This window comes from Chenopodium album, chromosome 10 (genome assembly GCF_948465745.1).
Source record: "Chenopodium album chromosome 10, dcCheAlbu1.1, whole genome shotgun sequence".
Taxonomy (NCBI): domain Eukaryota; kingdom Viridiplantae; phylum Streptophyta; class Magnoliopsida; order Caryophyllales; family Amaranthaceae; genus Chenopodium; species Chenopodium album.
In genome coordinates this window covers 14,717,595-14,742,020 of record NC_137843.1, presented here as the reverse complement: position 1 = coordinate 14,742,020, position 24,426 = coordinate 14,717,595, and the positions used below count along the sequence as shown (strand labels likewise).

Sequence of the window (24,426 nt, the reverse complement as noted above, 5' to 3'; positions counted from 1 at the left end):
CGGGAACCTCTGAATCTGCTTCAGCAACGTAACAGCCTCCTTCTCTAATTCCTTAATTGAAGAAAAGGAAAAGGGAATGAAACCGTATCCAATCGCCTGACAACAAGCTTCATACTTAACCCGCTTCCGATGAGCCGCATCAACCACAACTCGTCCAGGAACAAAGTCAGATAGCCCTGTCTGTGTCAAAGGTTTAAGTCGACACATACATCACGACATGATCCCATGAATAAAGTAACACATCGGCAGGTCTGAGGGCCCCGTCATTCCCTCCAAACAAACCTATGTCAACCTCCTTTCTTGCTAAAATCCCAGATCTGTAGCAAATATCAACAAGGGTATCCCGAACAACATTATGCCGATGTTTAATACCCACAATACCAGCACAAGACACCGCATGATCATCGAAAATATCCCCAACAAAAACCCTTGAATAGGCAGAGCACGGCATCGTGATAGAGAACAATGGAACACCCAACCGGTAGCACAGCACACATCAATAAGTCTTGGCGTTCATCATCTCACCCAATCCTGAAATAAGGACCGTCCGAAGCCAAGCAGAGCAGATTTTAGCATAGCAGAGCAGAGCAGCTCTAAAGAACGGGGCCTTAGAGTATCACTTAACTAAAACCGTATCCGTTTTCTCTTTATTTTTTTTCTTTCTAAAATTCTTCAAAAAAAGTGTTATATAGGCTGGAAATAATCAAATTTCTCCGGGAATTTGGCTATTTTTGATCTTTTTCCTTTAGTTTATTTATGCTTTTGTGATTGCATTCAAAAAATCTACACTCTTTAAAGGTAGTATGTAGTTTGAGTGTAGCAAGTGCCTCTATGGTGGGTTTTGTTCTAGTTTTGTTTTAGTTTTTTGAGTTTAGTATGGTATAAGTTGTTTCATGGGTAAAGATTTGTGCGGGATCGAGAAAGAGGTTAATCCTTCAATTACAATCAGATGAAGAATCAGACGGAAATTTTCTTCACGACTACAACAGATCGATAGACCCTCTCATCGAAAAAGACTGTAAATCACAACGATATTAAAGAGGGTATAAAGAATGTACGATTTGCAACAACGATCGTAGCTCTGTTGAAAGGATGTGTTTATTTGATTCAATTGTCATGTATTTATTATATTTAGAATTTTCAATAAAAAAAAAAACTGTAGGTGGTAATTCCTAAAATAGCAACAATTGTAGGTGGTAATTGTCAAAAAATCCTTATGTTTAAGTCTTTTTATAGATGTCGTATGAATTTTTATTTATAAATCAATCTTTTTTCAATATATATATATATCAGTTTAGGGTTTGTTTGACATCACTCTAGTTTTCTGTTTTTTGGTTTTTTGCTTTTTAAAATCATATGATATATGTCTATATTGAATAAGAAATTAGTCAAACATATTAAAATCAAGACAATTTTGAAAACTGACGACAGAAAAGTGGAAACATCTTTTTCTTGTTTTCTGTTTTTGGTTTTTTTGTTTTTTTAAAAAAATGAAAACTAAAAACAAAAAAAAATGTTAAACAAGCCTTTAACTTTTGTCTTTTGTGTTTAAACATATGATTAACAATAAGTCTTATGCAAGACGAGTATAAGTTTATTTTATTGTAAGACGGTTGGTTTGAGAGTAACTTTAACTATTTTTATGGTAACTTAAACCCCTTTAAAGGTCACTTTTAATTTGTTGTTGGTTTGAATTTTATTTTAATGTGTAATTTATTATAGATTCATGATTACATACTTCCACCGTTTTTAAATATTTGCTCCAACTCTCCATATGTAGTGAGGTAGGTGGAAAAATAAAAAATTGTAAAAAAGCAAAAGCAATAGAGAGAATTAAAAAGGAGAGAAAATATGAAATTAATAAAATATTATTTATATTAGGTCCACTAGTTGAGAGAAAATGAATTAAATATTGAAAAAGCTTTACCAATAAGAAAATGAAGCAAGTATTTAAAAAGGGCCGAAAATAAAAAGCGGAGCAAGTATTTAAAAACGGAGGGAGTACGATAAAGACTAATATGATTAATCTAATACATTATAATTTTTTGTAAGTTAAAAGTTATCATTAGAAAAATAATAACTTTTGTAGTATAAAGAGTAACTTTAAATACTTTTAAGATAACTTTAACCCGTGTTACAATAAATTAACGTACACCCACCTTTTTGGAGAATTTGTGTATGATAAACATACTTGTGAATGGCGTTGTTAGAATTATCACAACGTTTTTTTTTTTTTTTTAGTATGGAGTATATTTTATATATATTTTTTTATTATAGATCATAGTTCTGCACTTTGCGTTGACAAGTGTGCTGATTAAACTGACTTTTAGAGTTGTTCAAAACCGATTTGGACAGAAAAAATGGAGCGCACAAGGCCAAAGAAACCCGTTCGATAATCTCCAGGGCGAGTAATTTAAGAAAACTGGTCTTTGGTTCGGTATAAGTCTTGATGATGCCACACCACTCATGTCCTCCAATAAAATAACATGAAGATCCTTCAAAATCTCCTCAAAGATTGTAAGCTTTTGTTCTTAAAAAGCAACTCCAAATTAAAGTTAGCTAACCAATTTGCAGTGCGATTCACTTCTCATTAACAATGAGTAACATAAACCAACAACTTTATGTTATTTTAGGGTTCATGCTATTTCGTTTTAATTTTTATGTTATTTTAGGGTTCATGTTATTTTGTTTTAATCCTTATATCCATCGGGCCTTGTTTGGTAATTTGTTGGCAACCAATTGTATTAACGAACTAATTTGAGTTGCTAGTTGTATTAGCTGGTTTGGCTAGCAGGTTGTGTAAAAAAGTTAGGTAAATAGTTGCTAATTAGTAACTGCTTCAGTGTTTATAATAACCAAATAACTAATTTCAAAAGGCTCTTATTATTATAAGCTTTTTCAATGATATATATGCTTTAATTAATCTTTGTTTTACTTGATTTGGACCTTTTCTTTTATGATGTTACAAAGTGAACTATCAATGCATTTACAAGTATTACGTATATATTAACTCAAGGAGTAATAAACATATGTCTATATTCAATAGTTATACCATCAAAAAGGAGGTGTCTACATAATAAATCATCAAAAGTTGTGACCTTGTCAAGAAATGAAGAAATTGAATTCAGACAAAAGCACTAATAAAGTAGTGCCAAAGCAATAACATCAAAACATAACCCACAAATATGTGCATAACTGCATACATTGTTATCCGAACATGCCACAAAGAGTATTATTCAATCTACTTTCATCAATTTTCCATATAAGTTTAGCATGATGAAAAATGGTTGATACCCATGTCAAACACGAACACCACTCGTGAGTCCAATTCAAATCGCTAGCACTTACAAAGTAGGTAGTGAATAAGATCATCGCTACACTAGGCAGGGAAGGGATTGAACCCGCTATTGACCATTTTCTCAAGAGGCCAAAAGAGTGGCTGAGGAAGATTATCCCAATCATACCAATCCCAACCATCACATTTCTCAGGCTCTAAATTTTGTGGAACTTGATCTGTATTTGTTAGGGACGAACGGAGGAAGATGGTGACATAATGTAAAGGCTTAGGCCCTTCAACAAAGAGGTTGTTGGTCACAGTTAGTAACTCTGTTGCTCCTATTTCTAACCCTGTTTCTTCCTTCACTTCTCTTGCTGCACATTCCTCAAAGTTTTCCCCTGAAATTATTGGGTAAATTATTACATTAAAATTTCATTTTGATGAAGATAATTTGTTGCTCAATTTAAATACTACGTAGATAATAATCCGTGGTACTCAATTTTAATTTGATGATCATGTATTACAAAATACTAGGTACAAATTTTACAATGAAAGGCATATTACATATTAGGCACCACATCAAATTTCACTAACTAATACTAGTAAGACTACGAGTAATAATTTTCTTTTGAGTAATCAGATTCACACAAAACTAAGACCAAATCAATGAGACATCTAAAGTAGAAATATGGATTAATATAAGTAAGACAGAATAAAGGAAATTTTGTCAACAATTACCAATTAAAGCACGTGTTTTGGAAATAAGTACCTATTAAAATTAATTTTAAAAGAATTACCACAAAGTTGTAAAACGTTTAATTAGTACTAACACTCTAACAATTCCGGCTAGAATGTTCGGCATGTAAGTTCCACTTTTTTACCTTTATCTCATAAAATCACCATCTAAATTGACTAAATTATCCTTCATAAAAGTAAAAAGTGAGAATCAAATGCCAGAGAATCTAGCCGAAATTGTTAGAGTGATAGTGTTTATTAAAATTTTTACAACTTTGTAATAGTTCTTAAAAAAAAAATTTAAATAGGTAACTGTTTTCAAAACGAATAATTTGTCAAATTGGTGCTAAAAAATAAAGAAATTACTAAAATAGTGTTTACTTTAAAATATTTCTCAAATTAGTGTTCACGTAGGATTTGGAAAACTCTAAACCTAATTTTTATCGCTTTGTATTTAAAGTCTAAATAAAAAAAAAAAATCATAGGAGTCTCAATACTATTCTCTAAGGGTTTTAATTCACCATTTTTTTCACAAACTTTAATTCACCATTGTTCCAAACATTGATGTTTCATGTTAAATATTTTTTTTTTTGAGAATTTATGTCCATAACAAATATGCTACAAATGGATTGCAGCAATCAATTCACTTATTTGAAGTAGGGGAAGCATAAAATGTCTAACTTTGGTCATATTATTGTTAGGGACATCCTTAAACTAGCTGCTTTGTGCTCCTTTATTGATTACTCGCAAGTCAGCAATGTGAGAATGTGGCTACCACAAACTTGCTCAAAATAGTAGAAACTATGAGGATTTGAGAGTTTGGGTGGAAGATTATCCTTCTTGTATTAGCTCTGCTATTTTGCTAGATATTTCTAGTTTAGCTTAATAAAATTCTTGGTTACTAGCTCTGCTATTTTGCTAGATATTTCTACCTTAGCTTAATAATATTCAAGGTTACTTGTTGTCTAAGAAAAAAAAATGCTAGAAAATTTTTAAACATTTATATTACTACATCATATCCATACTCTATAGTGCTTATATCCATTTTTACAATTAATAAAATACAAAAGTATTAATGATGAGGCTCAATGCTAAATAAAATTAAAATATCGTAAGCATTACTTAAGATAAACAATTTGATGTTTGACTTGATAAAGATATATCTTATATGCATAAATGAAAGTTTGGTTTGAAGAAATCCTACCTACTGTGATATTTGATGTTCTCCTTGATTAAGGTTTGAGTAACTATTAGAAAAAAACCCTCTTCGGGTAAAAAAAATAAATAAATAAATAAAAATAATTTGATGGTATACATATTTATTAGGATTTTATTAGAAAAAAGTTCTCTCAATGATTTTTTAACCATAACCTAGATTCGTAATTTCCAAACCTATATGGACACTAAATTAAGAAATATTTTTAGGTGAATATTATTCTAGTAATTTCTTTATTTTTCAACACCACATTGGCAAATTGTTCTTTCAAAACACGTGATTTAATTAATTGGTAGTTGTTGATAAAATGTTCTTATTGTAAGATGGAAAAAATAAATATCATACTTATGTGCTTTAACCAAATAATTTTTCAATGTAATCCCAAAAATTTATAGTCTCTCGTAAAATTTAGGAAAATTTGACATTTGCTACCAGGGAAAACACCTCGGTTCACATTTACTATCGGTTTAATTTTTTTTTTAAATTTGCTACCACCTAAATTAGAGTTTGTTAAAAATAACTACCACTTAACAGAATCCGTTAAGGTTCCGTTAAGTGGGGCACAATATTTCATTAAAAAACAATAATTTATTAAAAAAAAAAAAAAACAAAACAAAAACTTTTAAATAAAAAAATTCCCAACCACCTTCCCCTCCTCGTCAACCACCTTCCCCCTCCCCTTGCCGGCTCTAAACGTTCCCCTGATGCCGGCGAATCTGACGCGACGCCCCAGACCACTAACACCGACACCACCACTGAAACCCCCAATACCCAGACCACCAATCGACACCACGTCTCAAACCCAAACAACCACCACTGAAACCCCCTATACCCAGACCACCAATCGACACCAACGACACCCAGATCACCGATCAACACCACCGAGGCCACCACTGAACCCCCTGACACCACCTAAACCTAGACCACCCACTTACCAACACCGACACCATCAAAACCACCCACAAACCACAATAATCACCCAAACCAGCCACAAACCTGGAAAATCACCAAAACCACTTTCCCTTCTTGCCGCAAAACCACCTTAGCCACGACGACAGCGACGACGTTGCTGATAATAGTGCTTCTAGAGGCGAAATCAAATGGATGTTGCGATAAATGGAGATTTAGAGGAGAGAGAAAGAGACAAGTTGGGTAGGGGAAGGGGAGGAGGATCGATTTTGGTGGAGGGAGGCCGATTTCGGTGGGGGAAACGGGGAAGGGGCCGACTCCGGTGGCTTGAAGGTGGCTAGAAGTGTGGCAGTGGGTTGGGGGGTAGTTGAACGGTGGAGTGGACCCCACTAACGGAAACAGTAATAGAATAAGGCATGTGGTAGTGATTTAGCAAAGTCTGATTTAGGTGGTAGTAAAATAAAAAAAAAATTTAACAGGTACTCCCTCCGTCCCTTTTTTACATTCCTGTTTGTAAAATTACACGGGAATTACGGAGGAAAGAATAAAACAAATAACAATAAAACAAAACACAATGCGAAGTACAAAACATTAAATGATGTCTTTGAGTAAAACAAAAATAGATTAATATTTAATGATGTCATGTCATCAATCTTTTGCAAAAAATAAAGGACCAATAACATGCCCCTATTTGAAAATTAAGAATCAATCATATTCATCTAAATTTAGGAGTGAGAATAGGAAACTAAGAGTGAGAAAATAAGAGTGTGAAAATAAGAGTGAGCATTAATTACAAAACAGAAAAAGAGGGATAATTTGGGATATTTGAAAAAAAAATACTTATAAAAATGGAAAGGAGGAATGTAATTTGGAATACCCAAAAAGGAAATCAGGAATGTAAAAAAGGGACGGAGAAAGTAGCAAATGTAAAATACGGTGTTTTTAGTGATAGCAAATGTCAAATTTTCCTAAAATTTATGCAACATTTCACTCCAATCTCATAAATTTCAATCTTAATATCGTAATTAATTTGAAATGGATTGAATACCTAATCGTACATGAATCAAACCAATTGAAAATTAAAATGACAAGCGTACTCGTTATTACATAATTAAGTACATAAAAGTATAAATTAACAGTTGACAAGATCTCTCCACATTTGATAATTTGAAATTTCTAATGACAATAAAATCACATAGTAATGAATCAATTCTGGTAGGACAACATTGACGAACAACGACTATATAATAAAATTTAAAAAGTGAAAAACAAAAAAGCAGAAATGCAATATGTAAGAGAGAGAAGAAGAGGGAGAAATAGAGACAGACCAAACTCAAGATTACCGCCGGGAAGAGCAAAAGTGGAGTTGCCAACGGCAGAGCGACGGCGTCCCAGCAGCACCTTCTTTCCATTTAGTAGGAATACAACCACCGCCACTTTTGGTTTCGCCGCCTCTTTATCGGTTGTTGCAACGTTGCTACTCGCTTTGCTCATTCTTTTTCCGATTTGTCTTGATCTTTCACGGCCACTCTTGGTTTTTGGAGTGTAAATTTGGGGAAAGATGTTCTGTGTTGATGAGTACAGAGTACTTGTATTTTTAAACTTGAAACTCACTTTTGTTTGTTTTTTTTTTTTTTTTTTTTTTAAGTACTTGTTTGACAAGGCATTAATGGTTTGACCTTGTATTTTTTTTACTCCGATCTAACTAAAGTGGGAAATAATGATAGCTTATTTTAATCGTATTGTGGATTGGATTTTGGATGAAAATTTGTCAAAACTACTTGCTAAATACTTCATCCATTCTATTAATATTGCAACAATGGACTTTTTACACTATTCATTACTCTTGTTTAACCATATAATATGATTTGTACGTTAAGTAAAATATAGTAATGTGGAATCTTGTTAGATTCGTCTCATAAAATACTCTCACAATATCAACTTTTTATAATTTTTACTCTTACACAATTATATATATTTAGAATATAAAATGTGCTTTTGGAATGCGTAATTTCATCCTTGTTGCAATATTAATAGAACGGAGGAAGTAGGTCAATTTGTGAACAACTACTTGATAAAAAATTTTATTAAAAAAACTAGCTCCTAAATTTAAAAAAGTTTGGGTAGCAATTCATTAAACAAATTTTGGTGAGTAGGGTCCATTTGTTATTTTTCCTCCAAAAAAAATGAGAAATTGTTATATACACTCAAGTGCACCGTATACCCATAAGTATTTTATTCTTATTTTGATAATTTTTTTCATTTAATCATCAAATAAAGAGTAAAAACTATCCTTAGGTTAGTTGGTTAGTTGAGTGTACGGTACACTCAGGTGTATATAACAAATTCCACCAAAAAAACATCACCCTCGTATATATATTAACCAACTTCATCTTCTTTGCAAAAACTCAATCTAAAAAACCAAATCTTTGTGAAAATCAAATCGTTTTTTCTTCTTTAATTGGCGATTTTCACAAAGATTTGGTTTTTTGGATTGAGTTTTTGCAAAGAAGATGAGGTTGGTTAATATATATACACGAGGGTGGGGATGTTTTTTTTGGAGGAAAAAAAAAACAAATGGGCCCCACTCATCGGAATAATTTGTCGGAAAATGAAAAGGGTAGTGTTACCCAAAATTTTTAGATTTGGAGGGTATTATTTTTTTATAAAACTTTTTAGTGAGTATTTGTTATAAATTAACATGTTAAGCGAGTAGTTTCAGACAATTTTTCCTAAAATAGAATTGGATTGGACTTTTCAAAACTAAATAAAAATTATCAAACTTTAATATGTAGTTGGCTACACCGTATGGCCACACTTTTTTTTTTTTTTGGAAGAATGGTCGGGCTTACTTGGTCAAGGGTTTTCACTTGGTCAATCAAAGATTATTCGATTAGTCAGGGATTACTTGGTTAGGGTTTACTCACTCGGTGAGTCGGGGTTACTTGGTCAGGGCTGCTCAATCGATCAGGGGTTACTCGGTCAGTGATTACCCCGTCAGAGGTTACTTGATCAGGGGTTACTCGATCGATCAGGAATTACCTGGTTAGGAATTACTCGTGTGTTAGCTGACCACACACAAAGGTTGCTGATAAAAATTTGAATCAAATTGTATTTAATCATATTTCAAACCGAACATTGACTAGATACCCTTATTATACGGCATTAATATCCTAATTGTACGTACTTTGGTTCTAATAATCTTCCAAAAATCTAGAGATGTTTGGCAAAAAAGAGAGCCCCTACTAGACGACAAGAGTGTGAAACTTGATTGATTGTGAATTTGTGGTTCATCGGGCAGGGACAACAATCAAGAGACCTGTGGGGCTGAGGTAGGGACTGGGAAACATTTAATGTCCATGGTGGCTACTAAAAAAGGGAAGGAAGAGGAGTTCTTAAACCTTTTCTCTCATTTTTAAAATTTAACGTTACTTATAAATTTTGTCTATTATGAATATGGTTTAAGTAATATACATCCATAAATTTCAAATAGTTTTGGTCTCGCAACATTACAAAAATGTAGGAATGCCATATAAAATCCTCAATAGTTTTGCCATCAAAATGGCTAATCAACTTTCATATTTATAAACATCCAAAATAACATGACTCAAACATACATACATTAATACATATCATGCGTTCTAAAATTTTAATACTATCTCTTATTTTTTTTTAGTTGCAACTTTAAGGTATTATTTAATACAGATAAAATATTTCAAAGTTGCAATTAAAAAAAATCGAACTTAGTATAAAAATTTCCCAATCACATATTCTAAGACCTTGTTTGGTTGCAATAATTTTATGCAGGCACTCAAAATTCCTAGGAAATGCATTATTGATGTGTTGTTTGGTTAACCAAAAAGGTGCAAAATGGAGGAAATAGAAATTCTTAGGAATTTCAATTTACTTAATGTGGGAATTCACTTACCCACCCTCCCTAGGTCATTCAAATTTCCTAGAAATTGTAATTTTCTTAATGCCAACCAAACAAAATAAAGCAATTTCCTAGAAATTTGAGGAATGAAATAATTTTCCATAAATTATAAATTACCATAAGAAATTAATTCCCATTGCAACCAAACGAGTTTTAAGTTTCTAACCCAATTCATACACACAAACACAATAATATTCATCATACATACTATCTCAAATCGACTAAGTCCAATGGGATCTTTACCCGAACCCTACAACGGATTCCATCCGATTAGAAAGCATATTCATGAATATACCAAAAAAGTTCAATTTCCAAGCAAATCCAAAAAGTAAAGTTGAAGTTTTACACCAATGGCAAAAACACACATGACACATGCACCCTCTTCCTTACTCCTCCTCCTCCTTTAACACAGGCACAGAAGTAATAAGTGATCCTCCTTTTATTTCTCCCTACCTTTTTGACTCTTTCTCTCTCCTCCTCCTTTCACTCCTCACTCTCCACTCTCTCCTTCTTCTTCAACCCGTGAATTCTCATTTTCTCTCTCCTCCATTTTTCATCTTCTCTCTCCTTTTTATTCCTCTGTTTTTCCTTTTGGTTTCGTTGATTATCGAAAATGGATACTACTGATGACATAGCTGAAGATATTTCGTTTCAGAGCTTTGAAGATGATTGCAGAATTCTTCGTAGTCTTTTCAGCGATGTTCTTCTTCGAGAAGTTGGTCCTGATTTTGTTCATAAACTTGAACGTGTTCGTGTTCTTGCTGAGGTGAAATTTTACTCAGTTTTTTTTTTTTTTTTTTTTTCGATTTGTACTCTTGAATTAATGTTTGTATTATTTCAAGAATTCAGAAAATTAGCTGATTCTGGTTATTATTACCAGAAAAATGATTTATGGAAGTTTGATAAATGATGAATTTGGAAAAATTATGGTAATTTGAAGTCGTCATGCATTTAATATTGTCATTATCATACTTGAGTATTGTATAATTTTATATTCCTGTTTATTTGATGTATGGACAACATGGTTTTTAATGGAAGTTCATTGTAAAATTGTTGAACATGATCGGATTTTGAAATCTAGAATTTATGATACTCAGTCAAATTAAATTGTTGATTTTTTTGTTTTTCTCATTTGGAATCTTGGTACCATTTGAGAGAATCTTCTAAATTACTCTCAATATATAATCCATAACATAGTCTCATGTCGTTGAATCTTATTTAATTCATCTCGATGATTAGTATCCAACGCGTATATTATAATTTCTCTATTTATCTTGGATTCAATGCATTTCGATATTTATGATCAAAGTTAGCAAACGTGCACAATCAAAACGGGAAGAACATTTAGGATTGGAGGGAGAAATAAATTTCGATTATCTGTGATTATACGAAGATTAAAGGCTAATGTACTTTGTTAGTTTGTTGCTCTTGTTTGCATGCATGTTTGTATAGACAATTTATTAGATCTTTCACCAATGGGACCACCAAGGGCATGTACATGTTGAAAATTTTGGACTATAATAGAGATTATATGGACCATATGGTGTTTATTATTAGATACTGTCACCTTTTAAGGAATCTGTGGTGTTGTTGCCTTTTGGGGAACTCGAATAAAACCAAAACTCATAAAAAAACAAGAAAAGAGAATAACATAGAAAGGAGTATACAATATGGTGCCTGTATAAGGTTTGTATAACATGAGGATACCTAAGATGGCTACCCTTGTAGAGCTGTTATCGCGCAATCTGTTTTAATGCATGCTGTTGATCTTCTAAACTGTCAATGTGATTGTTTTGTGTGTACTTATGTTGTGTTTTTGATTGGTTATAGAGTGCATGTAATATGAGAAGTACGGGGATTGAAGACACAGCTGAGTTGCTTGAGAAGCAGCTTATATCAGAGTTGTCTGAAATGGATTTAGAGGAAGCTTTGATGCTTGGTCGAGCATTCAGTCATTATCTGAATTTGATGGGAATTGCTGAAACTCATCACAGGTATGAAATGCTTCTGCAGATTGACTTGGAATCCTTGTGGTTGAAGACTAAATGCCATGAAATTCATTATGGTTAGAGCAGATGTTCTTGTTGTCTTGATAATGTTGATAATTTTGGCTATTTAAAGACATGCATCTTTTGAAAAGTTACAAGTATTTACCCTGTTTTATGATGTGATTTAAAATTTAGTTTGAGCAGTTGCCGATAAATGATTATATTAAACTTTATGATATTAACTTTGTGGGCAATCTTATAACAATGTTCCATCCAAATTTACATAAGTTTATCCAATGTAGGTTGCGTAAACAGCGAAATGTTCCACAACTTTCAAAATCATGTGATGATATCTTTGGTCAGCTGATTCAGGAAGGAGTATCCCCAGAAGACCTATACAACCATGTTTCTCAGCAGGTCTGTTTTCAACAAATTATACATGCAGTATTTGGAAGTTTGATTGCCTTTGCAAAATTATCTCTTCTAAGATGTGAGTTCTTGACAAACTTCATTGGTGCCACTGTTTGTAGGAGGTAGAAATTGTTTTAACGGCGCATCCCACACAGATAAATAGGCGCACCTTACAATATAAGCATATTAGAATCGCTGTAAGCTCTACAAATGATCTGATATCTTGGCTGAACTTTTGGATGTTGGCTGTCTTTGAGTAGCTAATAAATGTACAACTCTGAATGTTGCTTGCAGCATCTTCTAGAGTATAATGATAGACCTGACCTTGGTCATGAAGATAGAGAGATGCTGATTGAAGATCTGGTACTGCATAATGATCCTTTCACAATTTCATTTTCTATACTGATTAATTGATTTGTATAATGATCCTTTTTTCAGGTAAGAGAGATAACTTCCGTTTGGCAAACAGATGAGCTTAGAAGGCATAAACCTACTCCAGTAGATGAAGCCAGGGCTGGTAATCTTGCTTGACCTTTTGATACATGTAACTGATGTAAGCACACATTTCAGAATTTCCTTTTCTCAAGACTGGTTTATTCTGCAGGTTTACATATTGTTGAGCAATCGCTTTGGAGAGCCATTCCTCACTATCTGCGTCGTGTTAGTAATGCCTTAAAGAAGGTTGGTTTCCATGTAAATTATCTCTACCTTTTCCGTATAGAAGATGTCTAACTGTTTCTTACGTTTGTGATTTTATATGTAATGCTTCTGTAGCACACTGGTAAGGCACTTCCCTTGACATGTACGCCCGTAAAGTTTGGTTCATGGATGGGAGGTGATCGAGATGGTAATCCTAATGTGACTGCCAAGGTAAGGTTACGTTATCTAGACAGTAATACTAACACTAACGTGTTCAGTTGTATGAAGAACTGTCACCAGCTCTAGAATATTATTTGTCTTTCCATCCGGTTATGTGCTTTTGATATGGTTTCATATGTGTATCAATTACCATATTGTGGCAAAAAGGATTAATGTATATCTGCAACACTATTTCAACTTTGAAATTTTTATAGAGATTAGAGCTACTTATTGTATTTTCAACTACTGAACATGTAAGGTTTCTAGTCAATTAACTTTCATTTGCTGCTAGCCCGCTTTTACCCTCTATATTGCTCTATGGCCTATGTTTATATAGTATTATCTACATATTCAAAAGAAACTATATCAAATTGTGCTCTTGATTTGGTCTGATCTATACTTTATGAAAACATTATTGCAGAGTCTGTGTAGGTTCTTTGGTTGTAAACTTGTTATAGTGTATGCACTAATTGAAATGATTTCTGTTATCTCAGGTCACAAGAGATGTGTCTTTGTTGTCCAGATGGATGGCTGTGGACCTTTACATCCGAGAAGTTGATAATCTTAGATTTGAACTTTCCATGAACCGTTGCAGTGACGCATTACTAAAACTTACACATGACATTCTAGAAAAAGGTCTGGCTTTCCATACTTCATTATTTTGTTTATACAGGCATTTGGGCTGATGCAAACTTTATATTCATGTAAGTAATGTAACTATGAATGACAATGTTATACATATGATCACTGATTGCTCTACTGCATTGGAATGTAAAATTTGGAAGATTTAGATTTACAAGTCATCTGAAAAGTTAGGTTGGTGGCTCTGTTATGACACAAAAATTATGAAACTTTCGTTAGTTGCTTACGTATAACACCTAAGGTTTAATTTTAAATGCTACTTTTACTAGTGATATATTTTCTTGGTATTGCTATAATCGGAGAATGTGTTTGCTGCTTTGATTTCATCACAGAAAATGCAGAGAAGGATAAGTATGACAGCTGGAATCAACCTTTGCAGAGGAGTCAGTCAAAATTCCAGTCGAAACTTCCCACTAGAGTTAATCTTCCTTCCACAGGTAGAATCAGATTTACAATTTGATTCACCAATTTTATTTTATTATTGTTATGACTTTTCTTCGGCAATACTGCATAGCTTTTGTATGCTACTTCTATTTATTGTGGTTTTTTAGGGGACTATATGTATGTTCTTCTTTTTGGTAACGGGGATGTAGTCAGCATGAGCAACTATTATGTGAATACTACAATAAAGTGCAACAAAGTAGATGACTTGGTTATATTGAGAACTGTATGCGTACTGAAAAACGCAGTAAGAAAGGCATTCAGGATAGACAGGAAGTTTTGATCACAGGTAGCCATTCAAATTGTAGAAAGAGCAAGCATGAAAGAATTGTAGTTGTTGGATACGGTTTTGTTAATACTTTATACATTGTATATACATCATTATCAAAGTCAATTTTTTGGTAGTCAAATTGGAACTTGAGAGATAGTTTTTGGTTTCTGAGGACTTTTTTCCCCCTCACATTTATCAGCTGAGGGTGGTTTTGCATTCACAAAAGTAGAATCATGCGGCAACCTTTTCTGTTCTATTTTGTATTGGTTAATCTATTTCTATTAGCAGTGAAATATAGGAAGCTGCTTTTGTTTTCTTATTATTATTTTTGGATGATTTTCTCCTGCTTTTTTCAACACATTTGTTTCCTACCCTCCGTTTGTTCCATTCTTGAATACAAAGTGAAAAAAAAGGGAGCTGCTGCTCGTTTGGTTTTATTTTATTTTTTATTTTAATATAAATATTTGGCTTAAAATGTAGATTGCAGTAATGGTGATTCTCAGCATCCCAAACTGGAACTTCCTGGTACTGATTACATGCCACTGAATCGCCAGGTATTTGATTTGATATGTGAAATGCAGTTTTCAAAATTGTTTCAAAAGGCAAAGCTCTAGATACCTTCTAATGTCAAGATATTGCATATATTTTCTCCCAATGTTTCCCATCATAGTGTTTTAATCTTATAGTAAAAAAAATCTACAGGACAGTGCAAGAAAGGCCCAGAAGCCTTCTGAGGAGGAAAATGGATCTGCAAGTGCTCAGTCATCACCAAAATTTCGTAATACTTCAAGTCAGCTGCTAGCTCAGAGAAAGTTATTTGCGGAGTCTACTGTAGGAAGAGCAAGTTTCCAGAAACTTCTGGAGCCTAGTCCGCCACAACAACCTGGAAATTCTCCCTATAGGATTGTTCTGGGAAATGTGAAGGACAAGGTAATAGCAATGTTTTCTGGTTAACAACTAATAGAAATTGTAGATATTAAAAGTATCGATGCGAGAAATATATGTAACTTCCATATCAATGATTGTGCACTAATTGTTCCTGCTGGATCTTTCTGGCCGTCACTCAGAACGTTTAGCAATCATCTTTGATGATTTGAGCCTTGCTTTGAATGTTGTATACTTAGAAAATGAAATAAAAAACTCTATATCCTCAATAAAAAGTCTCAATTTTGCTGGATGGCCATGACACCATCTAATGTTGGTTATAGAATCACCATCATGGAAATAAAAGGTCAAAGTTAAGAAATTAAATGGAGATCTTGAGCTGAAGATAGGATTAGGATGTGCGGACTGATTCTGCTTTAAGCTGGAATGGAACACTATAATATTGACCATAGTGATGTGTTTTTCTGTTTGAAGTTTCAACTTTCTTGTCCATTATATATATACTTGGCTTTTAAAGGTTGCATTGTATTGTTGTTGTAATCCAGCTTATGAAGACCCAGAAGCATTTGGAGCATCTTTTGGAAGAGCTTCCTTGTGATGCAGATCCTTCTGATTACTATGAAACATGTCAACAACTTTTGGAACCCTTGCTTTTATGCTATGATTCCCTGGTAAAGTATAGCTTAGTCCACCTTTCCTCTGTGATTTGTTATGATAATTTTCCCACTTACTGGTTATTTTATATGCTTCTCTAGTTTTTTTAATGTCACTTTTGCAGCAATCATGTGGATCTGGAGTGCTTGCTGATGGTCGGCTAGCTGACTTGATACGAAGAGTCAGTACATTTGGCATGGTGCTTATGAAACTAGATCTACGACAGGTAAATTTGAGCAGCTTCAACTTTATAATTTAGCCTACCTTACGTTAACTAGTGTATATTTCTCATGAATACTTTCTAGGAATCTAGCCGACATTCTGATGCACTGGATGCAGTCACAAATTTCTTGGATATGGGTACATACAGTGGGTGGGATGAAGAGAAAAAACTGGAATTCCTAACAAAAGAGCTGAAAGGAAAGAGGCCTCTGGTTCCATCAAGTATTGAGGTGCTGTAATTGTATCTTGTTGCAGTGCTATGTGAATTTAAGCTAATTGGTTGAAAACATTTTGGTAGATATCTTTCAACAAGAAAAAAGACTAGCTCTAGTTAATTACTTGATACTGTCCACCTAATGCAAGTTGATCTCGTTCCTGATAACAGAGTATGTTATGAGAAGAAAATCATAATGTAGAAAACTATGTCAATCTTAATTGATGGTCAAATGCTGTGTTTTCTTGGTTCTAAATATTTATGGTGTACTAGCTGTTAAGTTGTTAATACTTTGATTCTGCAATTGGGCTATCATGTCTTTGCTATTGTCACGTTGTCAGGTTGCTCCTGATGTGAAAGAGGTCTTAGACACATTCCGTGTTGCAGCTGAACTAGGGAGTGATTCACTCGGAGCTTATGTTATTTCAATGGCATCCAATGTATGTCTGGCCCTGAAAAATTATGATTATTTTGCTAGATTTATCTCAGTTATTTAGATGTTAACCTCCCCCTGTGTAATGTTTACATAAATTGCTAACAAGAGTTTGCTGTTGTTATATTTTAGGCAAGTGATGTACTTGCTGTTGAGCTTCTACAGAAAGATGCCCGACTAACTCATAGTGGGGAGCAAGGCAAGCCATGCATTGGTGGAACGTAAGTTTTGCATGCATATTTCGTTCTCTTGCTTAACTTGCTACAAATTGGGATTATCTCTTTATAATTTGAAAATAGATAATAATTTAGGTGAAAGCTGGATGGGGTTTGTCATCATTAAGTATGTAACTTCAAAACTTAAAAAGACCTTAATTGTTGGAATAGGTTGCGGGTGGTTCCCTTATTTGAGACTGTACAGGATTTGAGAGGAGCTGGATCAGTTATCCGGAAGTTATTATCTATTGACTGGTATCGGGAGCATGTCATAAAGAATCACAATGGACACCAGGAGGTAAAAATATTGTCAAATATTATTTAAATTATATTGGAGTCTGACTATATATCCAGAGCTTATTAAATTTCATGAATAGGTCATGGTTGGATACTCTGACTCTGGCAAGGATGCTGGGCGTTTTACAGCTGCATGGGAGCTTTATAAAGCCCAAGAGGATGTTGTGGCTGCATGCAAGGAATATAATATTAAAGTTACTCTCTTCCATGGCCGTGGAGGGAGTATTGGTAGGGGTGGTGGTCCAACGTATCTTGCCATACAATCACAGCCTCCTGGTTCTGTCATGGTATGAATTTTTTCAATGGATTTACATTTAGCTTCCTGTTCTCCTTCCATACGAAAATCTTGCTACATCACTTATAGTAAATATATACCAGGTACATTTTACTTTTTCAGGGTGGTTGTTTGGGGGGGGGGGGGGGGGGGTGGGGGGGGGGGGTGGGGGGGGGCACTATCAGCTGTTGCTATAGATATTAGGTAGAATTCCTTGCACAAAAAAAAAAAAAAAAAAAAAAAAGAAAAGAAAAGAAAAAAATAGGTAGAATACCAATGGCTAACTTTTCAAATTCATGCCGGTTTATCTGAGTCTTCGTAATTAGGCTTTCTAATAGTATTTGCACACTTAGGGTTAGCGGTGTACATGTAGCTGGACCTTCTTAGATTGTCTTTAAAGCTTAAACCTAAACTGAGCTCTTCTTGGATTAGTTTATCCATTGAGTTGGCGGATATGCAGTATTTCAATGACATAATTTATCTGCGTAAACTTCTGTAACATATTTTCATCCTAGCTTTCAGCTTTTAAGTATCCCATAAATTTCAATGTTTGTATCTGCAGTGCTCTGCATAAGTTTTATGCTGTTTGTTGGAATGCTAGAAAGTCCCAAAATCTAATGTATTTATGTACCTAGTAATACTCCTAAAATGGCCGGTTACCTGGCAGAAAGAATGCATCATTTAAGTGAACCTATTTTCATTAAGCTGCTAATCGAGTGGCTGACATTGTTTTTGGAACTTGCAGGGTACTCTCAGGTCCACTGAGCAAGGAGAAATGGTGCAAGCAAAATTTGGACGTCCACAAATTGCAGTTCGGCAACTGGAAATCTATACCACAGCTGTACTACTTGCAACTGTGCGTCCTCCTCTCCCACCCAGAGAAGAAAAATGGCGTAACCTTATGGAGGAGATATCAAAGGTTAGTTGCGATAATTATCGTAACACAGTATATGAAAACCCTGAATTCTTGGCTTATTTCCATGAAGCTACTCCCCAAGCTGAGCTCGGACACCTTAACATTGGAAGCCGGCCAACTAGAAGAAAGAGCTCGACTGCAATTGGGCACCTTCGTGCAATTCCTTGGGTTTTTGCATGGACACAGACTAGATTTGTCCTTCCTGCCTGGCTTGGTGTAGGAGCGGGCTTGAAAAGTTCCTGCGAAAATGGGCATGCAGATGATTTACGGGCAATGTATCAAGAATGGCCATTTTTCCAGAGCACCATAGATCTTATAGAAATGGTTTTGGGGAAGGCTGATATTCCCATCGCCAAGCTTTATAACGATGTGCTAGTATCTGAGTGTAGGAGAGAGCTTGGTGGGCAGTTAAGGAATGAGTTAATGACTACTGAGACTTATGTGCTGGTTGTCAGTGGGCATGAGAAACCGTTGGAGGGGAATCGAACACTGAGGAGGCTCATAGATAGCAGACTTCCTTATCTTAATCCGATAAATATGCTACAGGTGGAGGTACTAAAGAGGCTGAGGCGTGATCAGGATAACCATAAACTCAGAGATGCGTTGCTCATTACCATAAATGGAATTGCTGCTGGGATGAGGAACACTGGTTAATGCTATCAACATCTCTGATGAACTAGATGAAACTCGGTAATTTGCTATGTTTGATACACTATGACCAGCTTTGTTAAGTACTCGTAAACTCATAAAGTATCTCTGTGACTCTGTCTTAACTCTCGAGGACAGGATACTGCATAGATCAATAGAGAATGTAGGTTTTGTAAAAATCAAATCTTTATCTTAGCATAAGGCTGCATGAGATGACGAGATCTCAGTTCAGTTTTACTGTGATGAGACATCATGCGCAAGAAATAATTTTAGTAATTTCATGCCCTTTTCATAGTTTTCAAGTTGGCTTTGGATGACCATCAACTCATCAAGTTTACTTGGACCAACATTTACAAGCTCTAAGAAAATAAATTTTGTTATGTTTAAGTACGTATACATGTGTTTAATGTTTACGTATTCCATAGTTTGTTATTGCATCATACTTATGATGTCTAGTAAAATTGTGAGACAATTATGATTACAGTTCCTACTTTTCTACAATAATAATGATAATATTGCATGCCATGATCTCTAAGGTACAAGCTGATAGTTTTCAACGAATTCAACTGATTTCACCCAAGGCTAATCCTTGCTTTTGTCTTATGAACACACATGCTCCAAAGAGCCTGTAAGTCATCACTCCCGCGTTGCTAGGAATCCTCTATCTATCTCATCTTAGATCGCATTATCTCTTGTTATGGCACACCATCAACATATACCAATAGCATATTAAGTGATTGAATTTAAGCTGGTGACATTTCACATCTAAAAGGTATGCCGTGAACTATCAACTGCAAATCAAATCCTGACATTTATGCTAATGACATTGCATCATCATTGAATCTACCAAATTGAAATTCAGTAGCATATGAGAAACAAAGATGGAATTATCATTTGCAATCAGCAGTAAACTACTGCGAAATCATAATATATCAGAATATAACATGATATAAAGAAAGACCTGCATTGTTTAACTATAAAGAAAGAAAGACCTGCATTGTTTAACCAAGATCAAAAGGATTTTTTCAAACCACAACTAAATTTACTCCGTACTACAATAACCTGAATATAGCAGGCACATTCTAAACAATTTTCAGCATAGCAGAAAATATCCTGGTGATAGCAAAAAACATAGAGTTTGAAACAACACAAGTAGCCAACCGCGAAAACCAACTGACAAAAGATATTCGCCATCTACTGCATCATCACATTCATTGCTTGATTGAGAATAAGCTTTGAACATAGTTGAACATCCAAAGTTCTGTTCCATCAAGGCCAAGTTTCTTACACGAATCAGTAGCAGGATCAACACAAGCTCCTTAACTCCATCTACCTTACTCGGTTTTTCAAACATGATCTTGCCATCCTTCAATACTCCAATAGGTCTATCAACCATACAAGGCAGATCAACACTCAATATTCTGCTCCATGATCCACCGTCTCCCATAACCCACACCTCACTGCGTGAACCCTCCTCTTTCCTATCATCGTCGTAACTCATGATTATCTCCAAAACCCCGCGATTAGCCACAGCAATCTTGTCACCTCCACGAGCTAATTCGACAGGCAATTTGATCACTTCGAAAACCTCGTTACAAAAATCGAAAGCAATAATAGCAGGACTAAACCTACCATTCTCCATTTTCTCACCACATTTCCTAACAAACCAATAGAACTTCCCATCATTCATAAACCCATCACCAGTAACAATCCCATTAATGAACGGGAAGTCGAAAACGGCCCCTCTCCAAGCATTATTCCTCACAGAATACAACTGAAACAACACCTTATTCTTACAATTCCCATCATTTATCAAAGCAGAAGTAAAATGAGCAATCAAAAACTTGTAATCTTGCTCAATTGGATCAAACCCAAATGCACAAACTTGATCATTAAGAAAAACATCATAATTAATCCCAGAATCTTCAAGTAAATCAAAAACCCAATCCTTTTTAGGAGCATTAAACCTCTTAAATTCCCTAGTATAAGGATTCCAAACAACAACAAATGAATTCCAACCCAAACAAACAATCCCATTAACAACCCCAAATTTCTTAAAATCAAGATTATCAACAACAACCCCAGATGAAACAATCATAATATCAGAATCATCAAAAACAGAATCATCAAGAAATTGACTAAGATTAATTTCAATAGGAGGTGAAACGCTGTAAAAAGGAGGAGAGATGATTTGGAGAGTGGGTTCAAGAGAAGAAAAGCTCTTACGCCAAATAATGAGTTTTGAATGTGAGCGTTTTGCTTCTTCAAAGAGCTTTTTCTTAAATTCTTGGTTGTCGATCAGCGTTTTCCAAGGTTTGCACACACATCGAGAACGTAGTATGTCTTTTACTGGGAGTTTTGCGAAGATTTCTTCTTTCAATTCGGAAGGTAATAAATGTTCGCCATTTTTGAGCGTTTTGGAGCTTCCTGCAGAATTTTCCGCCATAACCTCTTTCTCTGGTTTCGAGGGTAGTTTTTTTTGTTTTGAGGAGAGAGTGCCAGAATGGGGTTAAAATGTTAACTGAGATTAATTATAATACGTGCGCCGTTTAATCTCCCAATGTTAATTTTTTTTCTTCTTCTTTTTTTTTTTTTTTTTTTTTTTTTACAGGAAATTTTAACCTTCTCATTTAATTAAGTTTAATAGGGTTCCTTCAAAAAAAAAAAAAAAAAAAAAAAAAAAAAAAAAAGTAAATTCTAAAAGGGTAAAAAAAACACATAGGTTATAGGGGCGTGTTTGACAGTAGCTTTTGAGAGCTTTTAGGTAATTCCATAACTTTTAGGTCTTGTTCTGTTCACTCTATTTTCACTTATTTCAGGAAAAATAAGTTCAAATCAGAGTTAATAAGTTCAGAAAAGTTCAAATAAGATAAATCCAGATAAGTTGTGATAAGGATTAATCGGGGCTACCCAAGTTCAATTTATAACTAAAATAAGTTTAATAAGTGATTAAGTTCAGATAAGATCAGAGAAATAAAAATCAGGTGAATAGAACACATCATTAGTAGTTTGACTGATTGGAGCTGAACTGAACTGAACTGAGCTGAGCTGAAATGAATATTTTATAAGAGAAGGAAATTAGGAGCTAAACTGAACTGAACTGATTGGAGCTGAACTAAACTGAACTGAAATTAAGCTAAAGTGAATAGGCCCTAATTTTATACCTAATTATTTATTTTCACAGCTAACAACTAGTCTACAGCTAACAGCTACAGATACAGTAAACAACTACTATCACCGCTAACAGCTACAATTACATTTTGCTGAACACGTACGCCCTATGTGAATTCTTTTCAATCAATCCACATATGTGAAATTGATCACAAGGAGTTCTTGCTTGTGTCCGCAGACAAGGATTTCTTGCGATGCTTCATAAACTAATTTTTTTTACCGTGCATTTAATTTAGTTGTCCGTTGTTTGCTTATTTTTTTTTTTTTTGAAATACGTTGTTACATTGTTGGTTGGACGAACTTAAACCTACTAGGCTACTAAGCTTATAGCTCAATTAACAATAGATAGGATTGAATTCTTCACAATATTCTTTATCAAACTCATGTTTGAAACACTAGAATTAGCAAAAAATAGAAGCTCAATTAACAATAGATACGATTGAATTCTTCACAATATTCCAGGTGCAAAAATGACTTAATTGATATGAGCTTTTGGGAGTCATTAGCGTGTTATATAGACAAATGGCAGTGAGCCGATTGAGCCCTATGTTTGAATGTTATATAATCAGTGGCCTGGGCAAAAACCTAAATTAGACCCTAATTCACATACAGAATCCTGTAGAATATAAAATTAAAAAAAAAAAGTAGGTATGCAAAAAGAAAAAAACATATTTTATTATGACCTTTTTTTGACAAGATATTTATTATGATTAATAATCTCCTGTAACTCTCGTTGAAGCAAGTCAACCAGTCAATACATTCAAGCAAAGTATCCTATTAATGAATTAGATATTTTTATTCAAATTTGTAATTCTTGAATGAAAGTAATTGTACAGATTAATAAGAAAAATTTAATAGAAAGAAGAGAGCAGGATGAATAAAGTAGGGTATGCAAAGAGGATTATATAATTAGAAAAATTCCCGTTGAAAATTGAAGAGTAAAAAGACCATTTATTACAGTTTTCATATTCAATTAAATCGTGAAAGAGAAGAAATTAATCTGACTGAAAATCCAAAAGAGATAAATTTTAAAAAATAAAATTATCCAAAGAAGGGGATACATTGAAATTAATGACCTTTTTTTGGGTTAATAAAAGTTCATTTAGGAAAAATAATTTTGGGCGAAAAATTAGGGAGGCATTTACCGAAAATACTGTTTGATATTCTGGAATTAGATAGTATTCTGTACAATTATAGTGTTGTACAATACACACTTTTTTTAATATATATATTTTGGGCCTTGTATTATATTGAAACTGAACTTTTTAAACAAGGGCTCAGGGCAACACTGCCCTTGCTACGGGCCTGGACACTCATAGAGCGTATGGTATTGAAGTATTGGAGGATATGTAGGTTGATACATATTTCCAAATGATGCCCAGTACCACTATTTATAGGTGATGTATGGAGGTGGAAGAGGTGTGTGAAAAATTCTACTTACATGCTCTTTAAATTCTCCATATAAATCTAGAAGCTTCATAAGCATTAACCAATTATAGATTATTCCACAATTCTCCATCAATTTTTCAACATATTAGAGTTTTCTAGAGACCTTGAGATATAATGAGTTGGGCTATGGAATTTGGGCCACACTAACCTAACAATCTCTCAGCTCCATCTTGGAACAAATTCCATATGCATGTTCTCGTTGCATGAACCCAAAAGGGTATGTAATAGGTCACTTGATAACCCATTCAACATCTAGGGTAAAGAGGAATGTGACATGTTTGAACTCGTTTGATGAGGACGCAACGCCAATCGAGGTTGAATGATAAATCCACCGTGTATGGCTTCACATACTCTATCAAGCGTCCA

The 24,426-nt window shown here is 34.2% G+C and overlaps 3 protein-coding genes across 3 annotated transcripts; 1 reads left to right on the top strand and 2 right to left on the bottom strand.

Moving 5' to 3' along the window:
• Window positions 1-3,343: 3,343 nt before the first annotated feature.
• On the bottom strand, window positions 3,344-7,646 carry LOC145563649 (nudix hydrolase 1-like). The gene is made up of 2 exons (XM_081624083.1): window positions 7,466-7,646; window positions 3,344-3,675 (listed from the first exon to the last, which is right to left on the bottom strand). Exons 1-2 carry the CDS (start codon window positions 7,629-7,631, stop codon window positions 3,380-3,382), a joined length of 462 nt encoding a protein of 153 aa, XP_081480209.1. The 5' UTR covers window positions 7,632-7,646; the 3' UTR covers window positions 3,344-3,379.
• Window positions 7,647-10,532: 2,886 nt separating this feature from the next.
• On the top strand, window positions 10,533-19,827 carry LOC145563648 (phosphoenolpyruvate carboxylase 4-like). Its single transcript, XM_081624082.1, has 20 exons — window positions 10,533-10,837; window positions 11,902-12,065; window positions 12,362-12,476; window positions 12,590-12,667; window positions 12,765-12,833; window positions 12,909-12,987; window positions 13,075-13,151; window positions 13,245-13,340; window positions 13,823-13,964; window positions 14,303-14,407; window positions 15,163-15,236; window positions 15,385-15,612; window positions 16,113-16,238; window positions 16,346-16,447; window positions 16,527-16,673; window positions 16,999-17,097; window positions 17,223-17,311; window positions 17,477-17,603; window positions 17,683-17,889; window positions 18,622-19,827. Exons 1-20 carry the CDS (start codon window positions 10,685-10,687, stop codon window positions 19,444-19,446), a joined length of 3,102 nt encoding a protein of 1,033 aa, XP_081480208.1. The 5' UTR covers window positions 10,533-10,684; the 3' UTR covers window positions 19,447-19,827.
• A 706-nt stretch (window positions 19,828-20,533) lies between these two features.
• On the bottom strand, window positions 20,534-21,886 carry LOC145564909 (F-box/kelch-repeat protein At3g23880-like). Its single transcript, XM_081625068.1, has one exon. It carries the CDS (start codon window positions 21,884-21,886, stop codon window positions 20,534-20,536), a length of 1,353 nt encoding a protein of 450 aa, XP_081481194.1.
• Window positions 21,887-24,426: the final 2,540 nt, after the last annotated feature.